Source organism: Procambarus clarkii, chromosome 88 (assembly GCF_040958095.1).
Source record: "Procambarus clarkii isolate CNS0578487 chromosome 88, FALCON_Pclarkii_2.0, whole genome shotgun sequence".
In the NCBI taxonomy this organism is placed as follows: domain Eukaryota; kingdom Metazoa; phylum Arthropoda; class Malacostraca; order Decapoda; family Cambaridae; genus Procambarus; species Procambarus clarkii.
This window is the reverse complement of record NC_091237.1, coordinates 14,383,364-14,400,553: the sequence shown is the minus strand read 5'-3', so window position 1 is coordinate 14,400,553 and position 17,190 is coordinate 14,383,364. Positions and strand designations below refer to the sequence as shown.

General features: G+C 43.3%; 1 protein-coding gene across 1 annotated transcript; it reads left to right on the top strand.

Annotated features, from left to right (window-relative positions):
- The first annotated feature begins 1,512 nt into the window (after positions 1–1,512).
- LOC123745866 (collagen alpha-2(I) chain-like) lies at positions 1,513–4,392 on the top strand. Its single transcript, XM_045726953.2, has 5 exons — positions 1,513–1,666; positions 2,835–2,912; positions 3,077–3,838; positions 3,922–4,112; positions 4,200–4,392. Exons 2-5 carry the CDS (start codon positions 2,835–2,837, stop codon positions 4,321–4,323), a joined length of 1,155 nt encoding a protein of 384 aa, XP_045582909.2. The 5' UTR covers positions 1,513–1,666; the 3' UTR covers positions 4,324–4,392.
- The last annotated feature ends 12,798 nt before the right edge of the window (positions 4,393–17,190 follow it).

Genomic DNA, 17,190 nt, shown 5'->3' with positions numbered 1-17,190 from the left:
TTTGCTGTGTTATATGTTCCGATGTTGGTTTGTGCTATACCGATTCTTTATTTTTTATTTGATAATTTACTATGTCATGCAAATGTGTTCTGTTTCCTTTGTTCTATGTACTGTGCTGTGTATTGCTTTGTTGTATTCCCTTGTTAATTTCCTGCATTTTCTTTACTATGTTGTATTTACAGTATTGTATTACCATGTTCTGTTATTGTGTTCTCGATTCTGTGGTGTGTTGTGTAATTTTGTATGTGTATTCCTTGTTTCTATTTTACCTCTGGTTTTATTGTGCTCCTTGTGTTATTGTACTTACTGACGCTTTTGGCACGCCCCATCTGGGTAGTGCTGCTTTTGTTTTTGTGTGTATGTGTTCTTATGAGTTTTATGTTATTCTTTGTTTTCACTTTTGTGTTATGGTGATCTGTGTTCCTTGTTATCTGTGTTGTTGTTATTCTGTGTTATTTGTTACTCTGCTTTCCTGTTTATATGGTTACTGTATGCTGTAATTGCTCTGTTTTAATAATAAAAAGAAAAAAAACAGCCACGTTCACACCTGTAGACCCCACCAACAGCCACGTTCACACCTGTAGACCCCACCAACAGCCACGTTCACACCTGTAGATCCCACCAACAGCCACGTTCACACCTGTAGACCCCACCAACAGCCACGTTCACACGTGTAGACCCCACCAACAGCCACGTTCACACGTGTAGACCCCACCAACAGCCACGTTCACACCTGTAGACCCCCACCAACAGCCACGTTCACACCTGTAGACCCCACCAACAGCCACGTTCACACCTGTAGACCCCACCAACAGCCACGTTCACACCTGTAGATCCCACCATCAGCCACGTTCACACCTGTAGACCCCACCAACAGCCACGTTCACACCTGTAGACCCCACCAACAGCCACGTTCACACCTGTAGACCCCACCAACAGCAACGTTCACACCTGTAGACCCCACCAACAGCCACGTTCACACCTGTAGACCCCACCAACAGCCACGTTCACACCTGTAGACCCCACCAACAGCCACGTTCACACTTGTGGAGTCCTACACAAAATAGATATAGCCAGCAAAATTGACAGTAGCCATTGGTGTAACAAATACACACATATATATGTCACTCGCCCTGCACTGTTAATCTCAGTTAAAACTGCGTGTATATGACAACAGCAGACATTGGGTTCAACACACTCATAAAGGGTTCATATTTTGTTAGAGTACTATACAGTATATTAGTTCCATGCAACCCTTGAAATATTTAGTCCATAGATCTGCGGTTGAGGAAACACTGTCCTAGACGACCCAAGGACCACCTGTCCCACTGGGTGTTGGGGCGTGTGTGGGAAGACTGTGCTAAGCCACTGAGTGTCACTTACGGGTCCATAATGGTCACTTTGCCTCGTTCTCACCGGCAGTTAGGTTCTGTTGTGCCACAATAAATATACTAACTACTAATACGATGTTAACTTTAGGGAAACAAAGAGTGTTAGAGGATTACGAGTGAGTGTGTAAATACTGGGGTAAAGAAGGGGTGTATTATGAGAGGCAGCGACCATGAGGAGGGTGTGAGGGAGGTGTTGAGGCGGGCAGGTGGGGCCCAGCTCCTCACTCTCCTCCTCGCCTTCACTCCAGTAACATCGTCTGTCCTCGTCTTTGAAGGTATTAAGTTAATGGTCTTGACTTCTTATTTCGGTAGTTTATCAGCGAGTTAAGCGTTTTATTTTTGCACCTTATTTGCTCAAAATTGTGATGGATTTGTTTGGTTAGCATGTAATATTTAACTTTTTAAATTCATTTAAACTTCATATTTAAAGTGCTACGTGCAGCCTTAAAACGTCTTACTCTTTTATTTTTAATTATTAAACTAATCTTCCCGTGAGTACCTAACAGGCTCTAAAAGGTGGTATTGGTGCCGACCCTTGATGGCCGGGTGAGTTAGTCTGGCCATCTTCCAGGCAATATGTAAAGCAGAATACTACTAAACTACTTTTACTACAGGTACTTTGATGTCTAGTTGTAGAAACACTTCATGTTCGAACTCCTATGACAATGGAGTTTGCCTTCCTACATACCTCCAACGTTGCCTTGAGGTGGCTTGGTGCATGTGGCAGGGGTGATAACTAACCCCCCCCCTCCCCCTTTCAACTCTAAAATAACAATAGTTCCGTGAGGAAAGCAATTGCCCCTTGCAGTCTGGCTTCCAGTCTTTGAAGCATGTCGATTAAATTTCACTACTAAAATGCTATCGGAAACATTAATTGCTTCCCTTTACCTAAAATAGTCTTGCCTTCAAATTTCTTTAAATTGTATTAGTAACTTATTTTTAGATAACTCTAATGTAATACTATGACCGAATCATTCTAGTGTTTGCTTTTAAACTAGACTTCAACTATTTAGAGCTGTAATCCTAACACTGACAGGTATAAAATTGCCTAAATAAGCGTTCCCTAGATATTAGACCGGCAAGAATGTCTGAAACGCTGGTAAAAAGTAATTGCGTTAAATCGGAAACAGTCGGCGACTGGGAACCATTACTTTCCTAGATATTATACCAAACTTCTGTACTCTTGCCTTCAAAGGGCTATAGCTGTGATGGTTTGCCACTTATTTCTGAAGATTGCCATGTCGTAGACATAATTCACTAAATTTTAATAATAATAAAAAAAAGCTTCCCCCCCCCCCCCCCCCTTTTTATTAACTTGGTTTAAGTAATCCTAAAGATATAACAAGACTAAAAATGTCTAAAGTTTAAGTTGTCTTCAGAATCTGACTTCATCATTTTTGTTCGGAACGGGTATGTTATGTTCTTAATGTCTACATATTGCAGATGCGGTGTTCTATTCCAATATTGGTGGCCTCTATCTTCTATGTGGCCGGTGTGACGAGCCAGTACCAACCATTACAGGCATAGTTAACCTCTCGCTGTTTTCTAAACATTTTCTTTTGTAAATTTTTGACTAAAAAAAAAAAAAAACTTGCTATAATTTGTTCTTTTCAAAGTAACTCTAAGTATAACTATACTTTTAAATGTTTTAATAAATGTAATTTTCTTACATTTTAACTTTGCAGACCCTGGGTGTCCCGAAGTCCTCTAGTACTTCACCTGCTTTTGACGGTATTCCCAGGGATATTAGTAGACCACTTCCTGGATTAACTGAAGCAATCGGAAGCCTGCCGACTAGCGCTCAACCTATCGGAGCTAAAGACGCCTTTATCCTCCAGGGCCCTGCCAGCGGCCTCTTGCCCGACGCAGGCCAACACAGAGCAAGTTTTGCTGATGGACGTTATTTTCCCCAAGACTTTCACAGTGATGTAGCTCCCGGTCCTAATATCGGCCGGGGTGTCTTTGGTGGTCCCGGTCCTAATGTCGGCCAGGGTGTCTTCGGTGGTCCCGGTCCTAATGTCGGCCAGGGTGTCTTCGGTGGTCCCGGTCCTAATGTCGGCCAGGGTGTCTTCGGTGGTCCCGGTCCTAATGTCGGCCAGGGTGTCTTCGGTGGTCCCGGTCCTAATGTCGACCAGGGTGTCTTCGGTGGTCCCGGTCCTAATGTCGGCCAGGGCGTCGGTAGTGGTCCCGCTACCATATTCAGCGGTGGCAGGTTGGACCAGGTGACCGTCCCGCGGGTAGCAGTGGGCAGCACTGGACCTGCTGGAAGTGTTGTCAGACCTGTTGGTGTCCCTCAGGTCAGGAGGGTGGACGATGTCTTCCACCCCACTGTCACCCAAGTTGTCACCGTCGACCGTTGCGTCACTGTCACCGACCAAGCCTTCAACAGCGTGGCAGTAACTCTAACTTCCTTCAGCGTGCAGACTGTCACCGTCGGAACACGCTCAGTAAGTTTACAGTAACGTTGCCATATTAAGATAATAACGTACGCATAATCTTCCAGCTTATAACCTTCCCTTCTACAACACAGGTGCTACACACTCCCGTTGATGACCGGGTCGCTCTCCAGACGTCTGTCTTTGTCCGGCCAACGTCCGTAACGTTAACGGAAGTGAAGTCTGACTTCAGGATCGTGACAGAAACATCACTAAGTTACGTGACTCTCGCTCACACGTCCTACATAATCAGCCAGTACACCTACACCACTCCGGCCACCCAGGTGTAAGTATAGAATACAGTGTGTGTGGTTGGGGGGGGGGGGTGTTTGTAACATTACCTAGTGTTAATGACGTATATTTTGTCTTGCAGGTTGACGTACACAGCGACGGTGGTACACACGAATATTAACACCAAGAGCACTACCTTCACCAACTACCGGACAGTGACGGACACTGTGTACATTAACAGCGGCTACGGCTACCGTCCTCAATAAATGACTATTAATCTTGATACAAAACTCTTGCATTGTTGTAAAAAATTTCTAGTAAACTTTACAAAAATATTTGGCTATTACTTAACTAATTTAGATAAGTTTTGGTTTAATGTAGTTAAACTAGTTATTGATAGTTTGAGGCTAGACCCCTACGGGCTCGCCATACGCCGTGCTGCTTGGAAGTTTTGTCAAGAGTAGCTGGATCTTAGTTTTGACAAAATAGTAAACTTGCCTTGGCAAGTTTTAACATGCTTTCTCGCTTGTATAGGCTTGGTCTTCTACTAGAAACCAAAGAATTTTTTTGGTAGGTACTATATAAGGCTAGTAATGCAAAACCAGGCACCGTAGAACTCTTAACTGGTGCTTTTAAAGGCTGTGATCGTGCCTGCCACAAATGTTCCGGCCAGTTACAAAAAACTTGAAGTTAATTTGTCACACTGTGCAGCCTGTCCTCCTAAACAAAGGCTAAAATCCATTTCACAGAGCCCCAGTTTATGAATGTTAAAAGGTAGTTACAAAGACTCGCAACTTATTATGCAAGCCGTCCTCGGACAAGCCATTCCACACAGCGGTCGACCCCAGAGACGCTTCATAAATTTTTAACGTGCTGTTCATTCCAAATAGGAAATTCTCAAATATAAATTAATATCTTGGCATACTGTGCATATTACTATTATAAAGGCATTGGTTAGGTGGTTTAGGTCCTGTTGGCGATTATTTGTAGTATGTTGAAGCATTTAGAGCGTATATTTCGAAAAAAGTAATCGGCGAAGTGCTTGTTCCGGAAGTGTTCACATGTAATCATGTACAGTTTTGCATTCATAAACGGCTACATGGCTTTCCCGGCTTGTTGCCTTTTTTGATAATTATTATTCGTAAACGGGGGTTTGGCTGGTGCATTGACTTCAGGCTTTTGAGGACGGGATACATTACGTCCTTAAAGCTTCCAGACCAAGTACTTTGCTGACGGCATTTGTTAGAAGCACAAAGATTTAAATGCCAAGCCACCGTACTAAAGTTGAAATATAATCTGAAAAGGAACCTAACCAGTGCATGAAAATTTAAATTTGAGAATTCCTAAAAAGAACGGGATGTTAAACATAATGCGGTATTTGGGTTGGACCGCTGGATAGATTTGGTCTGTTTGCAGAGGTGGTCATGAGTTTAAAACTTTTGCGGGAAAGGCGTGAAGAGGGGGGGGGGGGGGAAACATTTATTGGGTAGAGGCATTTTCCATTTATAATTAAAAGTAAATGTGGAAAGTTTTTTTTTTTTTTTTTTTTTTGGGGGGGGGGGGGCGCTTAAAGCAAACGTCTCTTGCAAACTGCAAGAAAAGTTTGCTTTAAATCAAATTGGTTCTCTAATTCATTTGACTTGCAAACGTCTTGTACTCGGCTAGTTGTTTGCGGGGGGCTGAGATTTGGCTCTGGTCTTGCCTTTAGACTGTCGGTAGACTATTTTAGAGATTCTAGAGCCTATTGGGATCTTGTCAACTCTGCACTTAAAACTCTGCATAGTCTGTCTCCACGACATCAGTCCAATGCATTCCATTTTAACTACAGGCACAAAAAACTTCTAATGTGGCTAAATTGGGTACAAAGCTTCAACTAGTATCGCCTTATTAATGTTACACCCATGCTAAAAGGTTTTTGTCCAGTCAATTCCCGAGAATTTTGTAGGTGATAATCTCTAATCTAGTTTTCCAAGGACTTTAGGTTTATCTCCCGTAGCCTTTCCTCGTACCTACCTGTTCTGGGACTAGTCTGGTGGCATACCTCAATCTTATGTTTGTCCTGTGTTTAACTATGTATAGACTCTAGACTGAAGCTGCATACTCCAGTCAGACCAATCCTCGAGTGGTATGAAGTTCTGAATGACTATTTAAACGTTTCTTAAACCACGTATGTTGGCCAATCTAGCATAACCAGCTGATGTAATTTTGATGTGCGCTCCTGGGGATAGGTTTAGTGTGATATCAGCCCCCAGATCTATTTGACTTGCAGGATTTCGTCTCCCACATGGTACATAGTGTTCGGCCTCCTGCTCCCTTCACCTAATTTAATTACTTTCCAGTATTAAATTCATACTTGAATTTGACTTCCCTTATTTCTGACTTTTTACAGGTGAATATCGGTTAGTTTAGCTGGTTCGCCTCTCGTTATTGTGGGTCCCTTGACTTGTTGCCCGAGTTTCTTGCTGCCACATCAGAGTTTAGCTCTCCATGTATCTGCACCTCCAGGTCATCCATTCGCAGTCTAATTCCGTAGTTGAAGTCGCTCATGAAGAGTCTGGATCCATTCCAGCAGGCAACTGAAGCTGCTCTTGTATAAATAGTTGCCATGTTTCTATCGAACTCCTGGGTCTTCTGTCATTTAATGGAGGGTTGTAAGTGACAATGGGGTGGACCTAAAACAATAGTAGCATAGTTTTTATATAGTTTCTGAAACATTCACATCCCGGGATAGCCATCTCTTCAAAATTCAAGTACTTATCAGCAGGGTTATTCTTCTCCCTTCCCACTTTGTTTACTATATAGTAGTCCTGCAGAAACACTGCATTTATGATGCCTAAATTTAGTTTCCAAGCCCTATTACATCTGGATTTTCTTCCTGCACCCTATCGGCCAGTTCACTTTATTAGTAATCCCATTGATGTTTGAGTAAATTACCTCGAAGCTCGCTTCCCTATATCCATTATCTCGCTCCCCACTGGTGTACTAAGCTGTTCCATGGGCAGGGGTATTTGGGTATGCTCTATGGTGCCTTCCTGGAACTGGAACCTTCTTGTTCCCTAATGCCTACCACGACTACAGATCTTTCTTTTTTTTCCCCCTTTCCATTAGCTGCCTGTAAAGTTACTTTCATTGCAACTTCCTTGACCGTGGACATGGCTTCTGGAGTCTTCCTCAGCATTTTACGAAAGGTTACCCCCCATTGTAGAGGTCCCTGCCATTGCTATATTACCTGCTACCTGCGGGGTTGATGGCCTGAAGTTGTATTTCCTCCTGCTCTGTTCCATCTATAGTTTAATTAAGGTTTCCCCTCATGCCTATCGATTCCCCACTGATTTCCCTCCATGCACGAGCGATCTCCTCCAGGGGAAAAAAATCGTGTCCCTTTCCTCCACCTGTGTTTTATTCTCCTACTATCATGATCCTTTTTCTGTTATGTAGGGTTAGTGGTGGACTTCAAGGGGTCAGAGATGGGGAGGAAGAAAATATAATGTAGAGAGGGAGACGGGGGAAGGAAGATAAGTTGATGCAGGGGGGGGGGGAGGAGGAGTCGGGGACAAGTTGATGCAGGGGTAGGGGAGGAAGATACATAAATGAGAGGGGGAGTTGGGGACAAGTGGAGAAGAGCTGTGGAGGTTATGGTGTGCGGGCATGTGCGCAGGTGCAAGTTTGGTGCAGATGCACTTAAGTGCAAGTGTACTTGGGTGCAGGTGCACTTGAATGCAAGTTTGGTGCACTTTTGTGCAAATTTGATGCAGGAATTGCACTGAGTGCAAGTTCGGTGCAGGTGCACTTGAATGCAAGTTTGGTGCACTTTTGTGCAAATTTGATGCAGGTGCACTTGGGTCGAGAGGGAGTACAGATGGCCACTAGCAGGCTCCTCAGTGTTACCAAACTGCCTATCTGGAATGAGCTGTGAAATTTTTAAATGGTGTTTTAAAAGTTATGTTAACTCTCCGTACACCAGATGACCTACAAAGAGGTATCCATCAGCCAACCTTCCCGCTCAGCACAAGCTAGTCTAGTAATAGAATGCTGTCGTTATGATGAGGTTGGTAGAAATCTTGCCCAGGTACTGTAGGTTTCCATGTAGTGGTTGACGTCTTTCCTGTCTGTCCAAGTGTCGGTCACTGCTGAATACTTTCACACGTTACCACACTTTGCAAGATTGTGGGTGCTTTAGTAATACTTAGCATAATGAAGTAGTTATCAAAAGAAGGCACCAAGCCGGGGAGGCTATATAGCACCATTAAAAGTGCGAGATATTCAAGACGCTAAATATTACTAAGTATGCCAATACGAGTACAAGTTCATACTTGCAACATACACTTATACAAAAGTGTAGAAGGCGAATAACATCAAATGTATTCGATTCACCAAGGATACTATCGAGGGATAGGTGACCGCGAGGGACAGTCGGGAAGCAAGACACACGCTCGTCTTGGAAGTCAGGACATTCAACAAGGATATGCACAACTGTAAGAGGGACAACGCAATTCGGACAATAAGGAGCAGGGCGGCGCTCCATTAAGTGACCGTGGGTTAAGCGAGTATGGCCAACCCGCAGCCGTGCCAAAGCAGTTTCCCACCGCCGGTTACGGTGGTAGGAGGACGGCCATGGGGAGACAACACTTAAGAGCACGCAGCTTGTTAACAGTAACAGAAGATCAACGACCCTGCCAATGGGCAAGGATTGAGGAATAACTGGATAGCAGTCTGAATAAGAAATACCTTTTCGGAAGATGGAACAGGTGCGGACAGCTTCCTTAGTGGCAGTGTCCGCACACTCATTTAAGGAAACCACCAATATGGCTGGGAACCCAGCAAAACACTATTGTCTTAAATCTGCTGGAGATAGTCAATATTGAAGTTCGATGACCACAGGATTATATGACTAGAGCTATGAGAGCACTGCTCAAGTCAACTACAACAACACGGGAAGAATTACAGTGAGAGCCGTTGACAAAAAGGCAAACAAAATTGCATTAAGTTCAGCCGTGAAGATGCTAGTCTCTTGTGGAAGGCAACACACATTGTTGTGTTTCCTGACTGCACCCGAGTAGCCTACACTCTGCAGACCTAGACCCATCTAACGACGGAGATGGAGCGGGAGTGTGAAGAAAAGTGAGAAGGAAAAGGCGTTTCAGAACTGTAGGACAGGGTAATGACCTGCATGGCCAAGGCTAAGGTTCTACAAAACCTAGGAAGAGGGACCCTCCATGGGGGCAAGGACTGAACAACACGATGAGAAACATTGGCAACACGAACCGAGAGAGAAACTTGCAAGCGAAACAACCGTACAGAAAGGGAACAGGGCCCACAGGAGGAGTAATGGTCAAAGTACGACATAAGCAAGATAGTGTTAAAGGGACCACACAAAGTAGCGAGGAAAATAGCGATTACTGCGATCCTGTAGAGACGATGTCGGTCTCAACAAACACTGGATATGGTCGAACTAAAAGGCACCACTTCCGAAATAAAAACGGACGTCCTACTGCGACATTCTTCCAGGCTGCACGCTTACAGTAGTCTGCATTTCACCAGAAATGTACTTTCACACACCCGAGGGTGTTGTGAGGAACAGAGCAGAGAGCAGCTTAAACTGTCATGAAAGAAGAGGGCTCAGAATGGCAGATCAGAAAGATTAGCACACAAGGTGAAGAGGTTCTAGTCAGTCCTGGCAAACTGCCACCGAGAGAAAGAGGGCAAAAAGAGAAGGATGGGGGGGGGGGGGGAAGTTCACTTATGTAGGTCATCAAAGAACCCACCAGGCAAAGTACAAATAAAAAGATAAGCAGAGAGAAAGATCAAAACAGGAAAGGGTGTGAGTGCGGGAATCTACATGAATTGGCTCGCCAGAATTCAGAAGAGACAAGAAGACAAAAGGTTCAAGGCAGTAACCCCTGGTGTTTGTCAGAACATCACCCCCAGAGGGTAATGCCAACAGTTAAATTCACCCAAAAGTAGAACAGGCTCGGGTAGGGAGTCCAACAGGTGTTCAAGATCAGGAAGAGAAAGTGGGACATTCGGGGAAGAGAAATGGAATAGACTGTATACCAGTTACAAATATATGGGCTGCAGAACAACGAATGGGCGGGACGAAGGAAATATCAAGATAAATCAAGAGCAAAAGAAACTTGAGCCCCAGCAAGAGCTGCAGCGGGAAGAGAAAGGACTAACCACGGAAGTGGCCAGGATGAGCACCAAGCATCGGGTCCTGGAGACAAACAAATCGGGGAAACTGCAATCACAAGTTGGAGTTCGTGGAGGTTGGCATATAAAAAAAAAAAAAAAAAAAAAACGAATATTCCATTGAAGAACAGATAACAAGGGAGAAACAAAGGCAAAGTGGAACACAGCAGACTAAGGAAGAACAAGATCAGGATCAGTGAAATCAGGGCGACGGGGCAGAGGTAAAGCCAGCAAAGATGTCAGACAAGGGAGCAGGAGGATGGACCAGAGGCAAATGGACAAAGTCCAGAGCAGGAGGCGGCAACGGAGACGGGCGGTCAAGGGAATTGGAGGCAGGAAGGACAAACAGGCGAGGGCACTGGAATAAGGGCAGCATCCAAGAGAGGATCAAGGTTAAAGGAAACCTCCATAGGAGCAACATAAGACCCCGCCACTGAAAAGGAGAAGTAGGGATAGTGTCCGAGTCAGAAGGCAAGGAATACATCGAAGCCTTCTTACCCGATTGGGAGGAAGGCGAGGAGCCAGGTTTATGCTTCTGATGGAGAGAGGGGCATGTTATCAGCATATACTTGGTGGCCGCCTCTAGTTTCAACAGGAGAAAGAACGGGAAACACGAACACCGGGGAGGAGGATGGACAATGGCCTGAACAGACAGGCAGTGAGGAGAACCAAGAGTGAAGGCACAGGAGACTATGAAGACCAAGAAGGAATGAAACACCAGACCGAGAACCAGGAGGACCCTCTGGCCCAGAACGCAAAGGACCAGACGAATTGGTGTCTGGTACCCAAGGCCTCAAGACCGTTGCAAAACTGAGAAAGCGGGAGAGAAGGGGAACGCAACACTAGAATTAGACGTGCCAGAGCGAGAGGTTAGACGGCAAACCTAGCCTCAGGAAAAGGCAAATTATTACGAAGCTTTAAATCGAGGTTGGCTTCCTCAAATTTGTAGTGCATGGGAGAAGAATGTGAACGTCACCACAATGATGCAGAGTTTGAGAAAAAGTGCATCCATCTTGGAATGACCCGAGGTTCCACACAGGGGGGCAGAGATATTTCACTTGTGAACCTTTAGGGACCATTCCCCCGATCTCCAGCACCTGCTGCAGAGACAAGGAGAGGGGGGATGTATTCCTGAACGGAGCATCTGGCACCAGCGGGAATGACTTAAGCGGGAAGGGACTTTTACCATAAAAAACGTGACTATCACAATGCGAAGAGGCTGATGGCAACGACCACGAGGGAGTCTAGTGAAGGTATCCATGTGGAGGACAGGATGGCCTTGGGCCTCAAGGATATAATTAACATCCTCGTGGCAATCGAAGTTTCCTGTCACTAATCTAAACGTGTTGCAGAAGAATTTTGCCAATTACAGGCCTTCAACGCCCCGCAATGGCCACCTTATGAACCGTCAGTCCGTCAAGATCGGGTTCAGCAACAAAGGCAAAGTTCGACAAAAGCATCTCCTTGCTCGCAACGTCGGGTACCACAGCTCTACAGATGAGTGCGCGCCTCCACAAACACCGGGGTGTCAAACCGAAGATGTCCGAAAGAATAAAAAATGGCAAAAGGTCGGCAGGAAATGAGAATTAGAAAGGCAAGGGGAGGAGAAGAAAAAAAAGATGAGGAAATAGCTTCTAGCAAAATTAGCGAAGATGACAGCAGGAGGACGACTTCAAAAGGACAAAAGACTGTCCCATGGAGCACGACACTTGGGCAGCCACCGACCAAGCCTCCTCATGACGACAACAGGCTGGAAAGGGACCATAGAGTAAAGACTAAACTAGCCACAATGCAGGTCTGAACACTCTTAGGGGTTTAAACCCGTGAGATTTTAACCTTAAGCACTCTTTGCAAGCACTTAGGCTTGTGTTTGTATCCTGGCCAGGGAGGATTGACCAGGTCCCAAGCCTTAACTGTAGCCTCTGTTCAAACCAGTAGGGAAGGGTTACCTGGTTAAATTATTTGCCTGGTTGTATTCTAGAGAAAATTAGGATTAAGGACTGTCTTAAGCACGCATAGAATTTGTTTTACAAGCAAGAACTTTCATATAAATAATAAATGAAAAATAACCTATTGACCTGCCTGCCCTCTAGAGTAGTAAATGCTGAAGCAGGTGCTACAATTTAAACACGGCTATAAAGATTTTTTACTCTTTAGTGAAAGAGGGGGGGGCCCCCCCCGAAGGAACGAATTATCAGGGGAAAGCACCAAGCCATGATGACTATAGCACATGGAAAGTCAGGATAAGGACTTGGGATGGGACTGGGGGAAGGAATGGTGCCCAACCACTTTAATGGTCGGGAATTTAACGTCGACCTGCATCAAGGGAGACCATAGCTCTACCGTCCAGTAGAAGCCTCTGAAGTCGCCGGCTTCCTGTCCTTGTCGAGGCCAGGAGAGAAACCAAGATACATTAGACCGTTTAACACGTTAGAAAACTTTCGGGTAAATGAAGATAAAAGTTTATTTGATGCAATTTATTTTTCCCAGCTACACATTTAGGAATTATCAAAAATGCTCAAATTAAAATTACAAGACTAATGCCTGTCAGTACTTATTTAGGCCGGTAACTGCTGTAACATATCACTGCCGTAGTTTGTGAAGGTAGTTCTATGGGTGTTAATATTTGTGAGTACCACCGTCGCTGTACACTTAAATAAAAATCATTAACACAGAAGCAACAGTAAATTACATCACTCAAGCACAAGTGCTTACACCTGAAGTGGCCATGGTGGTGTACGTGTACTGGCTAATGAAGTGTGGCCAAGGGTCACAGCCTAGTGACGTTCGTCATGATCCTGAAGTCAGACTTCACTTCAGTTAACGTCACGGATGCGGGCCGGACAAAAACTTCCATAGAACGATCCGGTCATCAATGGGAGCCTGTAGCACCTGTGTAGTAGAGGTAGAAATTTTTAGCGGCAGATGTGCGTATTATGATCTTAATATGTCACAGTGTCACCGTAGACTTACCGAAAGAGTTCCAACGGCGACAGTCTGCTCTCCGAAGGAAATTAGAACGACTGCTACGCTGTTGAAGGTTTGGGCGGTGACAGTGATTCAACTGATAGTTTGGGGTGACATTAGGGGGAGGTTGAAGATATCGTCCACCTCCAGACATAAGAGGCCAACAGGTCAGACAAAACTTCCAGCAGCTACCCACTGCAATCCACGGGATGGTCCCATGGCCCAATCTGCCACAGTCCATTATAGTATCTGGACCACTGAATACCTTGTCAGGACCTGGACCACCAAGATCACCCTGGCCAACGAATGCAAATTCACCACGAAAGCCTTGGGGTAAGAATTTCAGGAACAATGTTTCAGCGGCGCTGCTCAGAGCTTAAGAGTCGGGCCCCTGCCAGAACCTTTCAGGATGAAGGCATCGCTACTACAGCGTTTAATTCAGGTAGTGGGCCACCCGCATCTCTGAAAACTTGCCAAGAGCAACCGACACATCCAAGTTATGAAGATCAGGATCCTGCAAGAAAAATTAGTTTAACTTTTAGACTTTACAATCATTAATACATTTTAGCCAATATAGATCTACTTTCAAAATATAAGACAAAATATTGTCAAGATTTGAACTAAAATATCCAAGGACTGGATGCCAAAACCCATACCTGCAGAAATTGGCTAGTCATTCCAGCTACGTGAAACACAAAGCTCTTTATTGAAGACCTTAGAAACTGAATCTGCAATAAGTATGTAAAGATTTAAACCTTTGCATAGCCTGTCATACTAATAACTATGCACAATTAGAAATACACTACGTAACGAAATAGCATTTAAAAACATACGTATTAGTGACAATAGTATCAATATGAAATTGACATTTAGCATTACAGATAGAAATTTTACATTGTTACAAATTTGGTTTATGTAGGTGTATAATCGTGAAGTTTGAAAGATTCGGCCATTAAATTATTAGAAACGAGGCTAGAATAGTTTAGTATAATGCAGTTACCAAATTATGGTTATTATAATTAAACAAGTTTAGGTTCGTTATTTCAATATAATACAAAGTTCCAGGGTCCTTTTAGTTACACGAAGGGTCCTTTTAGTTACACGAAGGCATCTTTAAGTGTTTAACAAGTGGCAAACTACCTGGTTTCAGGCACGTTAAAAGTTTCAGGTATGTGACCTTTAAAAAAAAAAAATATACGTAAATGTTCAAGATATTTAGTAATTGGTACATTGTTATAGGAAATGTTATTTCTAACTTATTAAATGTATTAGTCATGATATTATTAGTCTTAAGAATTCAAGGGTATTCATTTCATAGGAGGAAGTCAACAATACATGTTTATTTAAAACGAGCACTTTACACCTCATCTAAGCATCTACCCAGATCTAAAACTACGACTAGCACTTTAAACCAACGTTAAAATACACATTACCGTAATATATAAAGACCTTGAGCCAGACGATGTTACTGGAGTGAAGGTGAGGAGGAGAGTGAGGAACTGGGCCCCACCTGCCCGCCTCAACACCTCCCTCACACCCTCCTCATGGTCGCTGCCTCTCATAATACACCCCTTCTTTACCCCAGTATTTACACACTCACTCGTAATCCTCTAACACTCTTTGTTTCCCTAAAGTTAACATTGTATTAGTAGTTAGTATATTTATTGTGGCACAACAGAACCTAACTGCTGGTGAGAACGAGGCAAAGTGACCATTATGGACCCGTAAGTGATACTCAGTGGCTTAGCACAGTCTTCCCACACACGCCCCAACACCCAGTGGGACAGGTGGTCCTTGGGTCGTCTAGAGTTTCCCTCAGCCTCAAGTTCTTATACTTTCAGTAAATAATCTTACGTTTCTCTGGACGGAGCCGCTTGGGGGAACTCGGGATGGGAGAATATTCCTTTATATGTCACTGAAAGCATAATAAAATACACCTTTTTATTGTATATAGCGTAATTCTTATATTTTATTTAATTGTATATTTTTTGTTTATAGCGTAATATGTACACTCGAGGAAAAGCATTCCTTTACCCCCAGTTTCTTGTAAAGTGCAAAGTGGCAACGTTGCATTTGTTTCTGTCGTAGTATTGGCTTAGATTATGAATGACTCGGCGCTTTGTAACGACGAGTCTCATTCGTCAAAACTCCACTCATTTGTTTACATAATTCTCTCTGCCATCTATAGTAAAATATAATGCGGCAACTAACAAAAAAGAATACATTTAGAGTTGTGACCAAGGGAGATGGCCCTACACTTGTGCTTATCAGTTTATTGACCTTTCATGTAAGCGATATAACGTATAACAGTGTTAAGTACTGGCATTAGGCTGTTGAGGCAGAGACGACGTGACGTCACACATAACGCATCCTGGATCGTCGTTGATCGTCAGTTAACAACACACGATCGTTCTTTTTTCCTAGTTAAACATTGTTTGCAAACATTTACATTTGCGAATATAGTTTATATACTACATGAGCTTACTTATGATCGGTCTCGAACCCATTATTGATGTGACGATGTGCACTGAATTTTGTAACTAGCTCATTAACACTAACTTGTTTAGTTAAATGAATTTTGGCCTTCAGTCTCTGAGCCCGTTATGTTCCCTCTAACCCTTTCCACTATCTCCCACAGGATGGTTATGGGGTGCATAATAAATTAACTAAACTAGATGATATACTTGAAACAAATATTGGTATAAAGAACAAATTATACATCAGTATCAGAAATAGAAAGGAGAATTAGAAAGTATTATAATTCATTATCATTTAATATTACTGACAGCTGGAAAACAAAGCGGAATGATTAGGGACTAGGTGACGTGTATTTGATTCCTGAGAACAACTATTATTAAATTAATTAATTAGGTAGTTAAGTACATTACGTAATAGTATGCAGAGTTGGCCAAATAAGAGAGAGGGGGGAGGGGGGAAAGCTTTGAACGAAAAATTGGAGACTGCTACGAAGGCCAAAAGAATGAAATTGGGCAAAAATGTCATATTATAGAGTTCTAAACCTTTTCCAGGGCAAAAATAATAATTCCAATGGAGGTATTCGCAACAAATATAGACCTCTAAGTGCAAAGGTAAACCTCATGTCACTAAGATATCAGTTGTGCTGCAGCACTCACGAAAGCCAAACAGAGATGGGGAGAGTGATGATGTTCTATGACCACGTAAGATGTAAAGTAACTACATTCTAAAAGATTTCAAATACAACAAGACAACATGGCAAAAAATGTTAAGGAAAGTGCCTTGAGTACCCAGTTTTCTCAGCCAGTCCTCGGGAATCAATGTCTTCTCCCAAATACGGTTATAAATACTGCAAGGAACACGAAGCATTCCGTAATCAAGGGCGTCCGAGCCTGTCGCCGTGGAGCCACAGAGGGACAAGGTGGACTGGCGTTCAGAATGAGACGAGATGGTATGAGAGGAGTTGAAGGCTGTTGTTTTAAATTCAGCCACTCGGAACAAAAAGTTCCAAGCAGCACGGGCTATGGTGAGCCCGTTGTGGATTTACCAACCCGTTCTCACACAAGACAGCACATATATGACTTAATGCTTAAAGTCAATATGTTGAATGTGATTTAGTACATAAGTGATATATTCCCAGTTACCTTTTTTTACCAAGGCCCAAACTCTTCCTCACATACCAATTTACGTCTCACAGTACCCGTCCATCAACGTAGATAGCAGAATAGTCGTGATTGGTTCAATTATAATGAAAATTGTAGTTTTCAGGTCCCACATGGGTTGTGAAATTTACCTTCTATTGTCCATGCTATTATAATATTACAGATCAGCTATATCCTATTGAAGGCTCGTAGTTTTGTTTTGAGAAATATTAGTTGTTCTTAGTAAATTATAATAAGCACTATAAATTATTACATAGAATAACAGTGCTTCACCAATCAATATTTTATACCATAGTTGGTGCTTTAAAAATCTTTAAAGAATGTTTTGTAGGAACGCTA